The following is a 20,192-nucleotide window of genomic DNA, read 5'->3' as shown; positions in this document are numbered from 1 at the left end:
CTCAAATCCACAGTAGTTTCATCAGAGCTAAGTGAGGAAAGAGAAGAAATTTCTGCTCTGGCCATTTGGACTGTGTAAACTTTTCTTTTTCTGGTGGCATCAGATTGTGAAGTCACAGTTTTTTGCTTGTTGTCTGATGATTCCTTTTTAATCCATTATCTCTTTCTACATTTCTCCCTTCCCTTGAATACCTATGGTTCAACATTTTTCATGCACCAGAAATTACATTTCAGTGTTCAAGCAGGTGATATGGCTTTGTGGAAAGAATGAAGACTTTGAAGTCAGATAGACCTGGGTTCAAATTTGAGCTCTGCCAGTAACTGTTAGACCTTGGGCATGTTCCCTTACGTCTCAGGCTCACTTCCCACATCTGTCAAATGAAGAGAGTAATACGTAAATGGAGTTATGCTGAGAAAGGAATGATCGAACGTAGGTAAAATGTTTGGGATACTTTTGGACACATAGTTTACCCTCAGAAGATTTAGTCTCCTTCATACTTTTTTTTTTTTTTTTTTTTCCGGTACGCGGACCTCTCACCATTGTGGCCTCTCCTGTTGTGGAGCACAGGCTCCGGATGTGCAGGCTCAGCGGCCACGGCTCACGGGCCCAGCCGCTCCGCGGCATGTGGGATCTTCCCGGACCGGGGCATGAACCCACGTCCCCTGCAATGGCAGGCGGACTCTCAACCACTGCGCCACCAGGGAAGCCCAACTCCTTCATACTTTTGAGTAGTGTTTTGATTTCCCATTTTGCATTGTCAGTATCTGGTGTTATTTTGATATTCATTTATCTATAGTCATATCTTTTCACATTTACTGTCATCAACAAATGCAAATCAACCCAATTAATTAATTAATTATTTATCCTCCCAGACATCAATACAGATTCTAAATAATGCTTAATCAGTACCCGATCACTTCCTAACTTGATTCACTGCTTCTTATCTTATCCTACAGTTGCATCTTTTAACTGTGTTCAGCTTTTGTTGGTATATTTTATTTATTATATCATGATGCTAAGTCCTGATTGGAAATATAATTTAAAATAAAAATTATATGAAGTTTTCACAAATGCTTCTCTAAAATCCAAAGACATTGAATACATTTGCTCTATTCCCTCTTTTTGTTATTTTGTCCTAAATATCAAAATTATAAAGCACGTTTTAAAATAAATAAGCAGTCTCTGTACTACTATTCTTTATGAGCCCATTAAACTCTAAATGTTTATGGATTTTTTTCTTTTAATATTTGTTCCATTATTTTACTAGGGATTCAAGTTAGACTTACCAGGCGGTAATCACCAGGAGCATACTTCTTAAATTTTTGAAGATTGGTACCTCATTTTTTTTTTTTTCTAACCCTCTGGTACCTCCTCAGTTCTTCATGATTTTTCAAACTTAATTGTAAGTGGTTTTGGTAAGTTTTTTTGTTTTTAAAGCCAGTTCTGTTAATGGCAAGATGCATGTCTCTCAGACCTGCTGACTTACATTTATTACAGATTGTCAGATGCTGCATATCTTTTTTTACTATAACACAAACCTACTTACTTGCTTTCTTTTTTCTTTCCCTAATTTCAAAGTAGTATACTTCCAGTTATCATTATATGTAAGCCTTCTCTATTAGCCATTTTTGGTCTGCTTCCACCCAGATTTATTCATATGTGGGTTTTTTGTTCATTTTCTTTTGTTTGATAGCACTGATTCATTTTGCTTTTTAAACTTGACTTTTTATTTTCTGAGTGGCAAGATGCATCACATATAAATTGAGCTATTTCTAGCCCATGTTTTTTTGTTTTTTTTTTTTTTGTGGTACACGGGCCTCTCACTGTTGTGGCCTCTCCCTTTGCGGAGCGCAGGCTCGGGACGCACAGGCTCAGCGGCCATGGCTCACGGGCCCAGCCGCTCCGCGGCATGTGGGATCTTCCCGGACCGGGGCACGAACCCGTGTCCCCTGCATCGGCAGGTGGACTCTCAACCACTGCGCCACCAGGGAAGCCCTAGCCCATGTATTTTTAACACAGAATTCTAAACTTTGTAAAGTTGAATTGGGAGGCTTTTTATTCTTTGTATGTGATCTCTGTCAAGCAGATTTTTTTTCTTGCCCCTCAATTCTGATATCTTTGAGGATACCTCACCTTTTTTTTTCATATTCTACCTTTTGTCCAGTTCTCCTTACTGGTACTTGCCAGCTTTCTTTAGGGTGAGAACCATTTTTCTGATTCAACACCTGTTTCTTACTGCTGTGAGTGGGGGCAGGTGATTCCCTGTCTCAATAATTTCACATTCTCAGCCAATTCTTCCCTAGCAATGAAGGTTAGATGCGTATTGGTTTCTTCTGTGGGTATATTTCTGAGTCCTACGTTGTACTATTGATAATTTAACAACTTTGATGCATGTTGCATGGTAGAATTCTTACTGAGACAGTTTAAAGTCTATCTGAGAACCCAGTAGTTTAAATCTTGTGTCATCTAGCCAGGGGCAATGGTTCCCTTTAAGTTTGGAGGAGCTTTATTTCCTTAGTGTATTTAGTCAATCCATTGTAATATGTGGATTTATTCTATCTACTACCCAGAGGATATAGCTGAGCTGATGGGCCCAGAGTCAAAACCACAGAATGGCTAGTATTTGAACTGCTTTGCTCTTGTTTTTGACAGTCCTGATGGCCTTTCAAATCATTCTGATTCCTTTTTTTCTTTTGCTTTGCTTTTAATTTCCAGGTATCTCCTTGGCACTCATAAGCATTTCTGTGTTTTTTCTTTTTTTTTCATTATTATCCTTTCTTCTCCCCTTTTCCCTCTGCTTTTTCTCTCACCCGTGTCTATAATTCATTTGTTAAGAGCTCATTTGATTAATAAATATTGGTAGGATTCAACCAGTGGTCTAGGATAGTAATGCTTTGTTGTTCCTGTATAAATACATTCCTGTATAAACCAGTACAGCAGATATTATGTAGATTAAAAAAATTCTCTCGTCTCAAATTTATTGAAAAGCTGAGATTGGCAAAATATTTTTGACTTTCTAGTTTGATTATTTTCCACTGGCTTCCCCAAAGACACAGGAAACCTGGGTGGATTTAAGAGAGGCATTTGAGATACCTAGACTTCGAGAGCTACAACTTTTCATATTTTTCTCCCTCTCAGCCTTCTTAATAGTTGACATTGAAGTAAATAGGTGAAGAGATTAAAGGAGTTTCCAGCCACATTTTTTTTTCTCTCTTGGAGTAGCATTGACCTTTTCTTTGCGCTCCGGTGGTATTTGTGGCAATAAAAGAATAAAGCAGTTGGTTTTGGGGAGTTAACAGCTGGAGCATTCATCTAACAAGCACCATTACCCCTCCTTTTTCTAACCTCCCAAATGCCCCAGCCAGGACCACCTGCTTGAACTCCTACACACCCCACCCAAATAGCCCTCATGTAGGCACACAGTGGCTAGAGTTAGGACTGTGGACTCTGAGTAACAAAAGAGTGGTTGTGAATGTATGTGGGAGACAACTCTTTAAAAATGACTGGGAGAGGGCTTCCCTGGTGGCGCAGTGGTTGAGAGTCTGCCTGCCGATGCAGGGGACACGGGTTCGTGCCCCGGTCCGGGAAGATCCCACATGCCGCGGAGCAGCTGGGTCCGTGAGCCATGGCCGCTGAGCCTGCGCGTCTGGAGCCTGTGCTCCGCAACGGGAGAGGCCGCAACAGTGAGAGGCCCGCATACCGCGCAAAAAAAAAAGACCGGGAGAGTTTTGGAGTGCTAATTCATTGTTTGGGGGAGCAGGTTTAGATGAATAGAGGAAGATTGCAACATCATTATAATAGTCTCAATCTCTGGAAGCCAGGAATATCATTCTATCGTGAAGCAGTTCCACAAAGATGAAAATTAGGTCCTAGAAAAGCAAAAAAAAAAAAAAAAAAAAGATAAGAAAGAAAAGTAAGCAATAAATAAGCAAACAGAAAAAAAACCCTAACGATGAAAAAACAGATAAGAGACTGAACCAACAAAAACAAAACAAAAGGACAAAAAAAAGGAAAATAGTTTTTAAAAAATTGGTTGTGCTCATTAGATGTTATTCATAGTGACCTGATCCATGTTCTTATAAATATGACCATTCCTTAAAACTATTCTGATACGTAATAACTATTTCTTAAAGTACTTTTTATTAACCTGGTAATACAGTTAGTTTGTCAGCATTTTAAAATAACATTCTTTCTATTCTAAGATGCTTAATCTTTATTTTTATTACATCATTAAAATGAATGCTTACTTCATATTGTCTTCTTTCACAATTAAAGAGGACTTCAGGATATTCTTAAATAGTGTGAAGTGAGGAGGCAGCTTGACTTTGGAGGATTTACTGCCAGTGGCTTTCTGATCAAAGCCATGCTGTCACATGTGAGGTAGATAAGTCTTTTTAGCAAACAATAAGTAGTGTGTGAAGATGACAGAAGTCCTCAAAACATCCATTTAATATTTTGGCTTTTCTAGGTTATATGCTAAATAAGAAGTCACCCTTCAAAAAGTTTTTTTAATGATTCTATTACTTATATTGATTCCCTTCTTAAATCTTTAAACATTCTTCTTGATTTCCAACATGTGCTGTATAATGTATCTCCAGATATCAGAAGGGAGTTAAATTTTTTCCCAAAGTCCTCTGCAAAGTTTAATTCTAACCATGGTTGATCTATGTGTCAGCACATTATTCATTTATTTATTTGTTCAAAAAACATTTATTGATCTCCTACTCCATGCCAACTACTATTCTAGATGCTGAAGATACCACAGGAAAAGCTAAAGAGATGAAAGTTCCTACCTTCACTTGGTGCTTGTATCTGCTGATTTCGTGGTTTTTCTTCCATGGAGTTGCCTATCAGAAAATCTGTGTTTTATAACTCCATGCTAGCTTTGAAGATTAGTATATATTGGTCTCCCTTGTGTCCAAAGGTAAAGCCATTCATGGTTGTTTATGTACAGGTGTGCATTAGTCTGCGTGGGCAGCCATAACAAAATACCATAGACTGGGTGGCTTAAACCACAGAAACTTATTTCTCACAGTTCTGGAGGCTGGGAAATCCAAGATCAAGGTGCTGGCAAGGTAGGTTTTGTTCTGAGGCCTCTTCTTTTGGCTTGTAGATGGTCACCATCTTGCTGTGTGCTCACATGACCTCTTTGTGCTTGCTCAGGCAGAGAGAGAAAGAGAGAGAGAACAAGCTCTCTGGTGGCTCTTCTTTTTTTTTTTAAATTAATTAACTAATTTATTTTTGGCTGCGTTTGGTCTTCGTTGCTGCACGCAGGCTTTCTCTAGTTGTGGCGAGCGGGGGCTACTCTGTTTCAGTGCGCAGGCTTCTCAGTGCGGTGGCTTCTCTTATTGTGGAGCATGGGCTCTAGGCCAGTGGGCTTCAGTAGTTGCAGCATGTGGGCTCAGTAGTTGTGGCTCGCGTGTTCTAGGGCACAGGCTCAGTAGTTGTGGCGCATGGGCTTAGTTGCTCCTCAGCATGTGGGATCTTCCCAGACCAGGGCTTGAACCCGCGTCCCCTGCCTTGGCAGGCGGATTCTTAACCACTGTGCCACCAGGGAAGCCTGGTGGCTCTTCTTTAAAGGCTATTAATCCCATCAGACCAGGGCCTCACCCTCATGTCCTCATCTGACCCTCATTACTTCCCAAAAGCCCCATCTCCACATACCATCACATTGTGGGGGTTAGGGCTTTAACGTAGGAATTTGGGGGCAACACAAACATTTAGTCCATAACAATGAGTATTGCTGAAAATGTCAAAAGTTAGTTGTCAAAAAACCTTTCCATAGACTGTGTATACAAAGAGAAAAATAAACAATGGTTCCTGACAGTAGGACTTCTTCTGTCTGGTCAGAGTCACTTCCAGGACTCTAGAGAGACAAATTATACCCCCATTTCTTGGATTATTCCTTATTCTTCGTACTTGGCAGATTTATTTGTCTTATTTTATCAGTCATCTTTTCCAATAATAGTGTGTTTTCATGCTTCATACTATCTGATTTCCTTTGTTACCTTTGTATTTCTCTGCTCTCATAACATCAAAATCTCTTAAAACTTTTGTTCTCCAACAGCCTTCCTGATCATCATTCAGAAGCTGAAGTAGCCAGATCATCTTTGGGGATCCATAAGGAACATGACCCACTTGGCTGCCTCCTTGGAGTACCCAAGGCAGTCATCCTAGATCCAGACTCTTGTAGTCTAGCAACTACAGTGTTTCTCAAGTTGTAGTCTTTTGCTCACAGCTCTCTTCTGTGTCACTGATAACTTTCATCTCAATATTTCCCCCCTCAAGTTCTAAAACATCCCACTGTCCAACTTTTTCATCTGTGACATAATAGATCACTCCTGTTTCACAGTCTTTTTTAAAAAAAATTTTTATTTATTTATTTATTTTTATTTTTTAGCTGTGTTGGGTCTTCATTGTGTGTTTTTCTGTCTTATGTCTTACTTTTCCTAACTTTACTTCTCCAGTGCTGAAAAGAATATAGTTACTTACTGAAATAAATACATATTTAGGGGCTTCCCTGGTGGCGCAGTGGTTGAGAATCCGCCTGCCGATGCAGGGGACACGGGTTCGTGCCCCGGTCCGGGAAGATCCCACATGCAGCGGAGCGGCTGGGCCCGTGAGCCATGGCCGCTGAGCCTGTGCGTCCGGAGCCTGCGCTCCGCAACGGGAGAGGCCACAACAGTGAGAGGCCCGCGTACCACAAAAAAAAATACATATTTAATCTTACGTTGAGGTTATTTTCAGATTTTTTTCCCATATCTTTCAAACTATTAAATGTACTCTAAAACCAAGATTAGGAATAAGTACTAGCTTACAAAGCCATGTGGACATCTTTCTTTCTTTTTTTTATTTGTATCTCTCTCAACCCATAGTGTTTTCCTACTATTCTATTTTCTCTTCTTTTCTTTGAGTTTACTGGCTTTCATCTATTTCCCAGGGTTTCAGGCTAAGAGATCAATTACAGAAAATGGGCTTTGGATTTGAGCTTATACATATTATGAAACATAATGGTGTTGAGGGACTGACTAGAGGGAAATGAAGAAAGATGATGAAAAGATATTTTTGTTTTTCCTTTTTCTTCTCCTTAGCGTTGCCGTCCACTCTCTGCCAGTGACGCGGAAATGAAAATCCTTGTGGGCTCAGCACGGGAGAAGGTGCCGGGGAAGTTAGGTGGTTCTGTGCTTGGTCTGTCAATGGAGGAGGTAAAGATAACTCCATTTCAGGCCTTTGTTTGTTAACATAGGCTTCAGTGAAAATTAGTGAGTGATTCGTAATATTCATGACCAACTCATATCTTATACTGAAAATGGAAGAAATAGTTTCTCAAAAAAACAGCACCTTAAATGGAATGAATTTCTTCCTTCATGCTTCTTTTGTATTCTCGGTTCATAACTCTCTTCCTCTGTCCTATTACCACGTGGATTACAGATTTTAAAATAGGTACTCATTTTATTTTATTTTCTCTTCCTCCATGTAGATCAAAGTTTTACGGAGGGTGAAGGAAGAGAATGATCGGAGAGGTGGATTTATTCGCATATTCCCTACATCAGAGACATGGGAAATATATGGGTGAGGTGACTACCTTTTTTTTTAGTCTGTACTTCAGGTCAAGAGAATTGGATTAATTGTGACACAGTATCATCACTGCTCTCCACGTGGTGCCTTTCTTACATTTTTTTGTTTATGTATTTATGACGGTATGAATATTACCCAACCTGCATTATTCCTCCCTTTTTTCTAGTTCCCTTCCTCCTTCCTAACTGCCCCCTAACCCAGGGTTAGACACTGTCCTGAATTTTGTGTTTATCATTACCTTGATTTGAAAAAAAAAAATTGGCTTATCTATATGTGTGCTTAAACAATAAATTGCTTATTTTTAATCATCTTTGAGATCAAGTTTACATGCAGCAGCATCCATTTTAAGTTTGATGATGAATTTTGACAAATACAGACATCAATTTAATCACCACAATTAAGATATAGAACATTCCATTACCTCCAGATGTCCTCACATGCCCCTTCACAGTGAGCCCCCCTATTACCGTGAGCCTCAAACATCTACTGACTTGCTTTATATCACTATAGTTTTTCTAGAATTTTATATAAATAGAATCATACATTATATATTTTTGATGTCTGGATTCTTTTGTTTGGCATAATGTTTTTGAGAATTATCCATGTTGTTGTGTGAAACAGTAGTAGTTCATTCCTGACTCTTGTTATGTACTATTTCATTGTATGAATATAGCACAATTTGTTTATCCATTCACCTGTGTGGAATATTTGGATTGTGTCCAGTTTTGGGCTGATCTGAAGAAAGCTGCTATTATGAACATTTAGGTACAAGTCTCTATGTGGATATATGATTTTATTTTTCTTGAATAAATACCTAGGGGTGGTATAGGTGGGTCCTATGAAAAGGGATAAGAGATAGAATGAGAGTTCCATTTGCTTCCCATCCTTGTCAACACTTGGTATTGTCAGGCCTTTTAATTTTAGGCATTCTAGTGTGTGTGTAGTGTTTCTCTGTAGTTTTAATTTACTGTTCTCTGATTAATAATGATATTGAGCATTCATGTCTTATGGGCCATTTGTGTACCTTCTTTTTTCCATTTTAAATTTTAAGATTTTTATCTTTTTATTATTGTGTTATAGAAGACTCTTGATACAAGTCCTTTCCCAGATATTTACATTATAAATATTTTCTCAAAGTCTGTGGCTAGCTTTTTCTTTTTTATAACAGTGGCTTTCAAAGAACAGAAGTTTTAAATTTCAATGAAGTCCAATTGACCAATTTTTTTTTAAGGTTTATGCATTTCATGTTTTCTAAGAAATCTTTACCAATGCCAACTTCACAAAGCTTTTTCTCTTTTGTTTTCTTCTAGAAGTTTTGTAATTTTGGCTTTTATATTTAGGTCTATGATATGTATTGATTTAATTTTTATGTGTGGTGTGAGGTAAGGATTGACGTCCATTTCCTTCCATATGGATGTCCATTTGCTCCAGCACCACTTTTTGAAGTTACATTATTGAATTTAACTTGGTATTTTTGTTGAAAGTTAACTGAAATATATATGTATGTGTATTACTAGACTTTATTCAGTTTCACTGATCTATATGTTTGTCTTAAAATCTGTAGCTTTATACTAAGTCTTGAAATTAGGTAGTGTAAGTCTTCCAACTTTGTTCTTTTTCAGAAGTATTTTGACTATTTTGTGTCCTTTGTATTTCCAAAGAAATTTTAAAATTTCTTTGTCAATTTCTACACAAAAGTCTGCTAACTTTTGATGGGCATTGCATTGAACGTATAGATTAATTTTGTGTGAGTGGATATTTCAGTAACGTTGAATTTTCCAATCCATGAGCATGATATATCTCTCCATTTATTTAGGTCTTCTTTGATTTCTCTTAGCAATGTCTTATAGTAGTTTCCAGTGTAAAGATCTTGTACACATTAAACTTATCACTTAGTATTTCATGCTTTTGGATGATATTGTAAATGTTATTTTTAACAGCTTTATTGAGTGATAATTGACATACAGTAAGTTCCATGTATTCAAAGTGTACAATTTGATAAATTTTCACATATGTATATATCCATGAAACTACCACCACAATTAAGACAATGAACATATGCATCACTACCAAAAGTTTCTTTGCTCCTCTCTGTAATTCCTCTCTCCTGCCCCTCCTTTTCCCTTGCCTGCCTATTCCTGTCCTCAGGCAGCTACTGATCTGCTTTCTGTCAACAAAGAGGAATTTGCATTTCCTAGAATTTCATAAATAGAATTCTATTGGTTGTTCTCTTATTTGCTTTTCTTTTTTACCTGGCAAGATTGTTTTTTGATTCATACATGTTATAGTATGTATCAATGGTTTAATTTCTTTTTATTGTCAAGTAGTATTCTATTATAGGCATATATCAGAATTTATCTATCCTTTCATCTGTCAATTAATATTTAGGTTGTTCCCAGTTTTTTGTTACTGTAAAGAAAGACTCTATGAACATCTATATAGAAATTTTTGTATGGAACATGTGCTTTCATTTCTCTTGGGAAAATATTTACTTGTGGAATGACTGGATCATATCATTGTATATGTGTAACTTTTTGAGAAACTGCTATATGGTTGACCATTTTACATTCCTATCATAAATGTATGAGAGTTCCAGTTCCTCCACATCCTTATGAGCAGTTGGTATGGTCAGTTTAATTTTAGCTCCTCTAGGAGATGTGTAGTGATATCTCATTATGGTTTAATTTGCATTTCCCTAATGATTAATGATGTTAAGCATGTCTTCATGTGCTTGTTTGCTGTTCAGTGATCAAATATTTTGCCCATTTTTTAAATGAGGTTATTTGTTTTCCTATAATTGAGTTGTGAGAGTTCTTTATATTTTCTGGATATAATTCTTTTATCAGATGTTGGCTTTGCAAAGATTCTGTCCCCCAGTATGTTACTTGTCTTTTCATCCTTTAAACAGTGTCTTTTGAAGAGCAGAAATTTTAAATTTTGATTAAGTGCAATTTGTCCTTTTTTCTTTTTTTTTTTAAATTTATTTATTTTTTTAACATCTTTATTGGAGTATAACTGTTTTACAATGGTGTGTTAGTTTCTGCTTTACAACAAAGTGAATCAGTTATGCACATACATATGTTCCCATATCTCTTCCCTCTTGTGTCTCCCTCCCTCCCACCCTCCCTATCCCACCCCTGTAGGTGGTCACAAAGCACCGAGCTGATCTCCCTGTGCTATGCGGCTGCTTCCCACTAGCTATCTATTTTACATTTGGTAGTGTATATATGTCCATGCCACTCTCTCACTTTGTCACAGCCTACCCTTCCCCCTCCCCATATCCTCAAGTCCATGCTCTAGTAGGTCTGTGTTTTATTCCCGTCCTACCACTAATCTCTTAATGACATTTTTTGGAATCTAAGAAAAAAAAAAAAGTCCTTTTTCTTTTAATTACTGTGCTTTAGTATCTAAGAAATCTTTGCCTATCCCAAGTTTTCTTCTATTTTTTTAATAGAAATGTTATAGTTTTAAGTTTTACATTTAAGTCTGATCCATTTTGAATTAATTTTTGTATATGGTATAAGATATGGATCACAGTTCTTTTTTATTCCAGATGGATATCCAGTAGTTTTAGCATCATTTTTTGAAAAGATTACCCTCTCTCCATTGAGTTGTCTTTCACTTTTGTGGAAAACTGTGTGGGTCTATTTCTTTATTTTTTATTCTTTCCCATTGATCTTTTTGTTTTTGTGCCAATACAGTGCCACACTGTCTTCATTATGGTAGCTTTATAAAAAATCTTGTTCTAACTTTGTTCTTTTTCCAGGTTGTTTTGGCTATTCTAGGTCATTTGCCTTTCCATTTGGATTTTAGAATTAGTTTGTCAGTTTCTACAAAAAAGCCTGCTTGGGATTTTCATTGGGATTGTATTGACTCTCTAGATCAGTTTGAAGAGAATTGACATCTTAACGATATTGAGTCTTCCAACTCACGAACAAGGTATATCTGTGCATTTATTCAGGTCATCTTTAATTTCTCTCAGCAGTGTTTTGTAGTGTTCGGTGTACAGGTCTTTTACATTATTTTTGGTCAGATTTCTTCCTAAGTATTTAATATGTTTTGATGCTATTGTAAATGATTTTGTTTTGTTAATTTCAGTTTCTGATTGTTTGTTGCTAGTACATAGAAGTACAAATGATTTTTCCATATTGATCATGTTCCTGTAATCTTGCTAAACTCACTTATCAGTTATTGAAAGTTTTTGGAGATTCCATTGGATCTTCTACCTAGTTGAAAATGTTGTCTGTGAATAAAGACAGTTTTCCTTCTTTGTTTCCAATCTGGATGTGTTTTATTTCTTTACTCTTGCGTGATTACACTGGCAAGAACCTCCAGCACAGTGTTGAATAGGACCAGTGAGAGCAGACATCCCAGTCTGGCTCCTGTCTAGGGTAAGCAATTAGTCTTTTGTCATTAAATATGATGTTAGTTTTAGGTTTTTCATAGATGCCCTTTATCAGATTGAGGGTGTTCCCTTTTATTTCTCTTTTGCTAAGAGTTTTGATCAGAAATGGATGTTAGATTTTGTCAATTGCTTTTCTGCATCTCTTGACATAATCATATGGTTTTTCTTTTTTGGTTTGTTAATACAGTGAATTACATTGATTTTTGAACGTTAAACCCAACATTTCATTCCTGAAATAAACTCTACTTGGTCATGATACAGTATCTTTTTTATCTATTGTTGAATTTGATTTGCTGAAATTGTATTTGGATTTTTACATCTATGTTCATAAGAGATATTGATCTGTAGTTTTCTTATAACATCTTTGATTTTAGTACGAGGATAAGATATATAAGATATTTCAGTCTTTGGTTTCTGGCCTCTTAGAATGAGTTGGAAAGTGTTCTCACATCTTCAATTTTCTGGAAGAATTTATGGAGAATTGGGATTATTTATTTCTTGAATGTTTGGTAAAATTCACTAGTGGAGCCATCTGGACCAGGAGTTCAGTTTCAATTTCTTTAACAGATATAGGACTATTCAGGTTATCTATTTCTACTTGAATGAGCTTTGGTAGTTGGTGTCTTTTAAGGCATCTGTCCATTTCATATATGTTCTATTTATAAGCATAAAATTGTTCATAATATTCACTTATCCTTTTAATATCTATAGAATCTGCAGTGATGTTACTTTTCTCATTTCTGATATTGGTAATTTGTTTCTTCTCTCTTTTTATTCTATTCAGTCTGGCTAGAGGTTTATCAATTTTATTGATCTTCTAAGACACCCAGTGTTTAGTTTCTTTTTTTTTTTCTATTTCTTATACATTGACTTCCTGTCTAATATTTATTATTTCCTTTTTTTAACTTACTATGGGCTTCATTTGCTCTATATTTTTCCCCTAATTTCTCTAGGTAGAAGCTGATGTCATTGATTTGAGACCTTTCTTTTTTTCTACATGTGTTTTAAGAGCTATAAATTTTCTACTAAGTACTATTTTTGCAGCTTCCCATACATTTTGATTGTTGTATTTTTGTTTTTATTCTGTCTTTGGCCTGTGGGTTATTTATAAGTGTGTTATTTAGTTTTTAAATATTTGGGAGTTTTTCTAGAGGTTTTTCTTTCAGTGATTTCCAATTTACTTCTGTTGTACTGAGAGCATACTTCATGCAAGTTGAATATTTTAAAATTTACTGAGACTTGTTTTATGGTTCAGAATTTGATTTATCCTGGTACAATGTAACATGTACATTGAAATATATATATTCTGCTATTGTTGGCTGGTGTGTTCTATAAATGTCAAGGGATTCGACAGTTTTGTTCAGATCTTCTCTGTTTTTAGTAATTTTATAATTATCAAGAGTCTGGTGTTGAAATCTCCCGTTGTAGTTGTGACCTTGTCAGTTTCTCCTTTTGGTTCTGTCAGTTTTGCTTTTTATGGATTTTGGAACTCTGTTATTAGGTACATCTGCATTAGATTTGTTATGTCTTCTTCATAAATTGACTTCTTTATTGCTATGAAATGTCCCTGTTTATCCTGGGTAATGTTCTTTGTCCAGAAGTCTATTTATCTGCTATAATATACCCACTCTAGCTTCCGTTTTGTTTTTTTTTTTAAGTTTAAGGTGTATAATATAATGATTTGACTTACATCATGAAATTATTATGATAATAAGTTTAGTGAACATCCATCAGCTCATAGAGATACAAAGTTAAATAAAGAGGACTTCCTTGGTGGCGCAGTGGTTGAGAGCACGCCTGCCGATGCAGGGGACACGGGTTCGTGCCCCGATCTGGGAAAATCCCACATGCCGCGGAGCGGCTGGGCCCGTGAGCCATGGCTGCTGAGCCTGCGCATCCGGAGCCTGTGCTCCGCAATGGGAGGGGCCCCAGCAGTGAGAGGAGGCCCGCGTACCACACACACACACAAAAAGTTAAATAAAGAGAAAAAAACTAAAAGAAAAACTAAAGAACTCTTAACAACTTTCATATATAACATATAGAAATATTACTTCTATTTATCATGTTGTACATTACATCCCTGGTACTTATTTATAACTGGAAGCTTGTACCTTTTGACTGCCTCCATCCAGTTCCTTCTCCCCTCACCCCTATCCACTCCAGCTTTCTTATGGCTAGTGTTTGCATGCTGTGTCTTTGTGTGTGTGTGTGTGTGTGTGTGTGTGGTACGCGGGCCTCTCACTGCTGTGGTCTCTCCCATTGTGGAGCACAGGCTCCGGACACGCAGGCTCAGCGGCCATGGCCCACGGGCCCAGCCGCTCTGTGGCATGTGGGATCTTCCCAGACCCGGGCACGAACCCATGTCCCCTGCATCGGCAGGCGGACTCTCAACCACTGCACCACCAGGGAAGCCCTGTATCTTTTTTCATTGTTTTACTTTTAACCTATCTTGTGTCTTTATAGTTAAAGTAGATTTCTGTCAAAGAAGGAGGTCCTGCCATCTGTGGCAACATGGATGAACCTGCAGGGATAATGCTAAGTGCAATAAACCAGACAGAGAAAAACAAATATTGTATGATTTCACTCACATGTGGAATCTTTTTTTTAAAAAAAGAAAGTAGAGGGCTTCCCTGGTGGCGCAGTGGTTGAGAGTCCGCCTGCCGATGCAGGGGACACGGGTTCGTGCCCCTGTCCGGGAAGATCCCACATGCCGCAGAGCGGCTGGGCCCATGAGCCATGGCCGCTGAGCCTGCGCGTCCGGAGCCTGTGCTCCACAACGGGAGAGGCCACAACAGTGAGAGGCCCGCATAACGCAAAAAAAAAAAGAAAGTAGAACTCATAGAAACAAAGAGTAGAATGGTGGTTGCCATGGGCTGTGGCAGGGGAAATGGGAGCTATGGGTCACAGGGTACAAACTTTCAGTTTTAAGATGAATAAATTATGGGGATTTAATGTACAGCATGGTGATATGGTTGGGTTTAGATATGCCAAATTACTTATTTGTTTTCCATTTGTCTAATGTGTTCTTTTTTCCCTTTTTATTTTCTCCTGCCATCTTTGGATTAACTCATTTCTCTTGCCTCTTTGGTTTGCTTTTTTTAAAGTGTGGTTGCTCTAGGGTGACAATATGCATCTTTTACTTACCACAGTGCACCTTAAAATAATGTTACACTATTTCAGGTATAATTTAGAAATTTTACAACCAGTATAATTCTATTTCCCCCTCCTGTCCTTTGGGCTATTATTATCCTACATTTTATTTCTATATAAGTTATAAATCCCATAGTACATTGGTTATTTTTGCGTTGAACAGCTTAAGGAAATTTAAATATGAGGGAAAGTCTCATAATTACACATTTACTACTATTTCCTCTGCTCTTCCTTCTTTTGTGTTGATCAGTTTTTTATCTGGCATCATTTTCTTCCATCTGGAAAACTTCTTTTAGGATTTATTGTAGTACAATCAATTCCCTCAACTGTTGCTTGTCTGAAAAAGTCTTTCTTATATCGATACTTTCAATTTTTTTTTTTTTTTTTTTAATTTTTTTTTTAAAAATTTATTTATTATTTATTTTTGGCTGTGTTGGGTCTTCGTTTCTGTGCGAGGGCTTTCTCTAGTTGCGGTGAGCTGGGGCCACTCTTCATCGCGATGCGCGGGCCTCACACTATCGCGGCCTCTCTTGTTGCGAAGCACAGGCTCCAGACGCGCAGGCTCAGTAGTTGTGGCGCACGGGCCCAGCCGCTCCACGGCATGTGGGATCTTCCCAGACCAGGGCTCGAACCCGTGTCCCCTGCATCGGCAGGCGGATTCTCAACCACTGCGCCACCAGGGAAGCCCTACTTTCAATTTTTGAAAGATTTTTTTCAGCAGTTGTAGAGTTCTGGGTTGGCACTTTTCTCCCGACACTTTAAAAGTGTTTTGTTATCTTTTGACTTGCATTTTTCTGACGAGAAGTGTGCAGTAATTCTTACCTTTGTTCTTCTGTGAATAATGTGTCTCTTTTTCTCTGCCTGCTTTTTTTTTTTAATCTTTATTGGAGTACAATTGCTTTACATTGTGTTAGTTTCTGCTGTATAACAAAGTGAATCAGCTATACGTATACATATATGCCCATATCCCCTCCCTCTTGTGTCTCCCTCCCACCCTCCCTATCCCACCCCTCTAGGTGGTCACAAAGCACTGATCTGATCTCCCTGTGCTATGCAGCTGGCTTCCCACTAACTATCTATTTTACATTTGGTAGTATATATATGTCAGGGCCACTCTCTCACGTCTTCCCAGCTTATCCTTCCTTCTCCCCGTGTCCTCAAGTCCATTCTCTATATCTATGTCTTTATTCCTGTCCTGCCCCTAGGTTCTTCAGAACCACTTTTTTTTTTTTTTTTTTTTTTTTTAGATTCCATATATATGTGTTAGTATACAGTATTTGTTTTTCTCTTTCTGACTTACTTCACTCTGTATGACAGACTCTAGGTCCATCCACGTCACTACAAATAACTCAATTTCGTTTCTTTTTATGTATCAGCCTGCTTTTAAGATTATTTCTTTATGACTGATTTTCAATAGTGTGATTATGATGTATGCCTTGGTATCACTTTCTTCTTGTTTCTTCTACTTGGGATTTTTTGAGCTTCTTGGTCTCTGGGCTTATAGTTTTCATCAAATTTGGAAAACTTTTGACCATTATTTCTTCAAAAGTTTTTTTCCATTTCCCTCTCCTTTTGGTACTCTGGTTACATGTTAAATTGGTTGATGTTGTACTATAAGTCTGGCTCTGTTCATTTTTTTATACTCTTTTTCTTTCTTCATTTTGGATAGTTTTCTGTTTCTCTGTGTTTGTCAGTTTAGTCATCTTTTTGTCTGCAGTGTTAAGTCTTCTATTAATTCTATCCAATTAAATGTTCATTTCAGATATTTTACTTTTCATCTTTACAACCCCCATGTATTTCTCTTTATATCCTCTTTTTCTCTTTTTTATAATTATTTTCATGATTTCCTTTAGATTCTTATGCATATATTATGTTTATAGTAGCTGTTTTAAAATCTTGTTCTATTATCTCCATCGTTTCTAAGTCTGTTTCTATTGACTCATTTTCCTCTTGATAATGAGTTAAAATTTTCCTGTTTCTTCACATGTACAGTGATTTTTAAAAATTAGATGTTTTAATTGGACATTGTAAATGTTGTATTGTTGTGTTTGGATTTTATTGCTTCTTTAAAGCCCTTTGAAAGTTTTTTTTGTGGCCATACACTTAAGTTACTTGTAGATCAACTTAATCTTTTTCAGCCTCATTTAAAAGCATTTTTATGGTTTGTTTAGAATAGCTTTTTGTTTAGGTGTAGGATAGTTCCACTACTGAAGACTCTTTTGGGGTGTCTGTTAAATGACCCCCATGTTCAATGAGATCTCTCCATTCTGGCTGGTGGGAACTCAATCAATTGGCAGCCCTGTGTGAACTCTGGAAAGTATTCAGCTTACACTTTCTCCTTAATATTCTTTATCCTGACAGTTGCTCCTTGCACAGCCTTGTGGACTTTCACCCTATGCCTGAGTAGATCTGTATTCACCCAAAGACTCAAAGGGTCCCTTGTGATGACTTTTTTGATTTCTTCTTATGCATAGCTTCTTCCTCTCCAGGACATAGCTTTGAAAATTTTAGCGCTTCCTAGGACTTTGATCTCTGTCTTCTCAACACAAAGACTCTTGGGTTCTACTTGAATTCCTTCTCTTTCTGCACTGTCTGGAATTGCATCTAGGTGGGAAGGTGGAGCAATCAGAGGGCTCCCTTTATTTATGTCCCCCTTTCAGTTATCACAGTCCTGCACTGCCAATTGTTTCATGTCTGGAAACAGTTGTTTCATATATTTTGTGCACTTTTCTAGCTGTTTATGGTGAAAGGGCAGGTCCTATAGCAGTTATCGTCTCATATGTAGAAACAGAATTCTGTTGATAAGTTTGTATTGCTTTTGAACTTTTTCTAAAAAACAATGATGCACTCTATGTATTCTTCCTTTTTCATTCAGTATCATATTATTAAGGTTCATTTTGTTACATGTAGCTAGAATTCATTCTTTTTCAGTTTATCTTATTCATCTGTGTGTTTATACTGCTGTTAGATTTCCCGTTCTCTTGTTGATGGGTATTCGACTTCTTTCTGGTCTTCTGCTGTTAAAGACCGCTGTGCTCTAAATATGCATATATGTGTCTCCTAGGTATATATCTAGGGATGGAATATACCTAGGGCCATAAGATATGTGAATGTTCAACTTTAAAAGATAATGCTAAAAAAAAAAAGGTAATGCTAAATTGTTTTCCAAAGTGCCTATATAAATTTATATTCCTGTTAGCAGTGCCTAGGAGATCCCATTGATCAATATCTTCTCTAACATGTGGTACTGTCAACTTCTTAATTTTTGTCAAAATACTGAGTGTAAAATGATATCTTATTTTGGTCTTGATTTGCATTTCTCTGATTACTAGTAAGATTGTACTTCATTATGGGGAGCACATTTTTCTTCCTCTGGTGATTGGCTTCTGGTTGGGACATTAGTGGTTCTAAGTAGAGCCAAAACTTAGAGGAATAAAAGAAAGAACTAGTTCTTGTCTTTTGTTTTGAAAACCCAGCTGTTCATAGAGAAATCTTTTTATCTTGCATAATATTCTATCCAAGTAGTTTAGTTACACCTTATAAAGACCCAGGAATTCAACAAAAAGATATTGCTTGGCTTTTCAAAATTAGACTTTTATCTTTTGATATGTTTTTGAAGAGTCTGAATATTTGCAGTTACTAGACAACATATCTTTTAATTAATGAAAGTGGAATCCTCTTAAGTTTTCAAGAGGCAGGACCCCAATTTGAGTACCTTTTTCTAAGGAACCAACCACAGATAATGTTGGTGTCTCTTAGGGAGTCCAGTAATGATACCTTCCTTTACTGGTTTGGTTTTGAACCAGTTGAGAAGACAAAGACTAAGATAGATGCAGGCCAAAATATCACTTTCCATACTCCACATTGATAAAGTCTAGGTTGGGAGACTTGATTATATCTATCTGCAAGTTAATGCACTTTCTGTTGACCCTCAGAATTGGACAGATTTACCTACCCATTTTTAGGCAAGGTTAGACTGAGCTGTGCATCAGGAACACCTGACCCTGTAGGAGCACCAGAGGATATGTGCTTCCTAAGGAGAGATTATCCCCCCAGAGAAAGAAGGGAGAAGCTTGTTGAATTTTTCCTAAGTTACCAACCTGGTAAATCACTCCACCTCTCCTGGGACCTTTGAGAAAAGTGGAGGAGAACACCAAGACTTTTAAACTAATTGAGTTATTTTCATGTAGCGTGGGAAAGATGTATTTATCTGCTAACAAATATGCCTTTTTAATTAATATATATTTATTGAATATCAACAAGTAACTGGCACTATGATTGGTGCTTTGGAGTAACAAATATTAGATGGGATCCTGGTCCTTTGAGAGTTAACAGTATTGATTATGGAGAAATTACTTATACATGTAATAAAAATAGCTCATATTTGTATAGCTCTTTGTAATTATAATGTACTTTAGACACATCATTGTTATTCCCATTTTAATGATAAGGAAAATAAGGCTCAGCAAAGTAGTGTGACTTATTCATGATCACACAGTGGGACTTGATTCAGGTATTTTAACTCCAGATCCTGCTTTTCCCCGTTGCATCATGCTGCTTTCCAAGAAGAGAAATTTTACTCTATGAGACAGCGTTTGACAAGTCCCTTAGGCATACAGTGAAGGCAGAGGTAGAAGGCCAGGACAAGGGCACCTCTGTAGACTTGGAGCAGTCATGCCAGGGAAGGCTTCATGCAGCACAGTGGACTTGAGCTGCTTCTTGAAGGGTGGATTATGGATAAGTAGAGAGGGTGTAAGGAGAAGTTGTCCAGACAGTGGCAAAAGGACCAGTGGGAGGTGTGGTGTGAGAGGGTTATAAGGAGACTTGTCTGACTGTACTTTAGGACCCATGCTGGGTCTCTGTGTGGAGAAAGGGTGAATGAATTGATGGTATAGATGACCCACCTTTAGAAATCTTGTAAGAGAAAGTATATGCCTCCTGCAGTTGGCATCAAGGAGCCATTGAAAGCTTTTGAGAAATAAGATGATTGAAACAATCTGTCAACATTTTCATGCCCTTTATGCATCTCCCATTCCCAGCTTCATTTGACCTCTTTTCT

The 20,192-nt window shown here is 37.3% G+C and overlaps 1 protein-coding gene across 20 annotated transcripts in view; it reads left to right on the top strand.

Moving 5' to 3' along the window:
* The window catches only part of TTLL5 (tubulin tyrosine ligase like 5), a 318,155-nt gene that overhangs the window by 79,580 nt on the left and 218,383 nt on the right, over positions 1-20,192 (top strand). For all 20 annotated transcript variants that reach the window (XM_067028048.1, XM_067028041.1, XM_067028055.1 and 17 more), the window contains 2 exons: positions 7,092-7,205; positions 7,481-7,572. In XM_067028048.1, the coding sequence (XP_066884149.1) occupies positions 7,092-7,205; positions 7,481-7,572 (206 nt within the window). The remainder of the gene's footprint in view (positions 1-7,091; positions 7,206-7,480; positions 7,573-20,192) is intronic.

Source organism: Kogia breviceps, chromosome 3 (assembly GCF_026419965.1).
Source record: "Kogia breviceps isolate mKogBre1 chromosome 3, mKogBre1 haplotype 1, whole genome shotgun sequence".
In the NCBI taxonomy this organism is placed as follows: domain Eukaryota; kingdom Metazoa; phylum Chordata; class Mammalia; order Artiodactyla; family Physeteridae; genus Kogia; species Kogia breviceps.
Note: the sequence above shows the minus strand (reverse complement) of the source record. Positions and strands in the feature narration are given on the sequence as shown.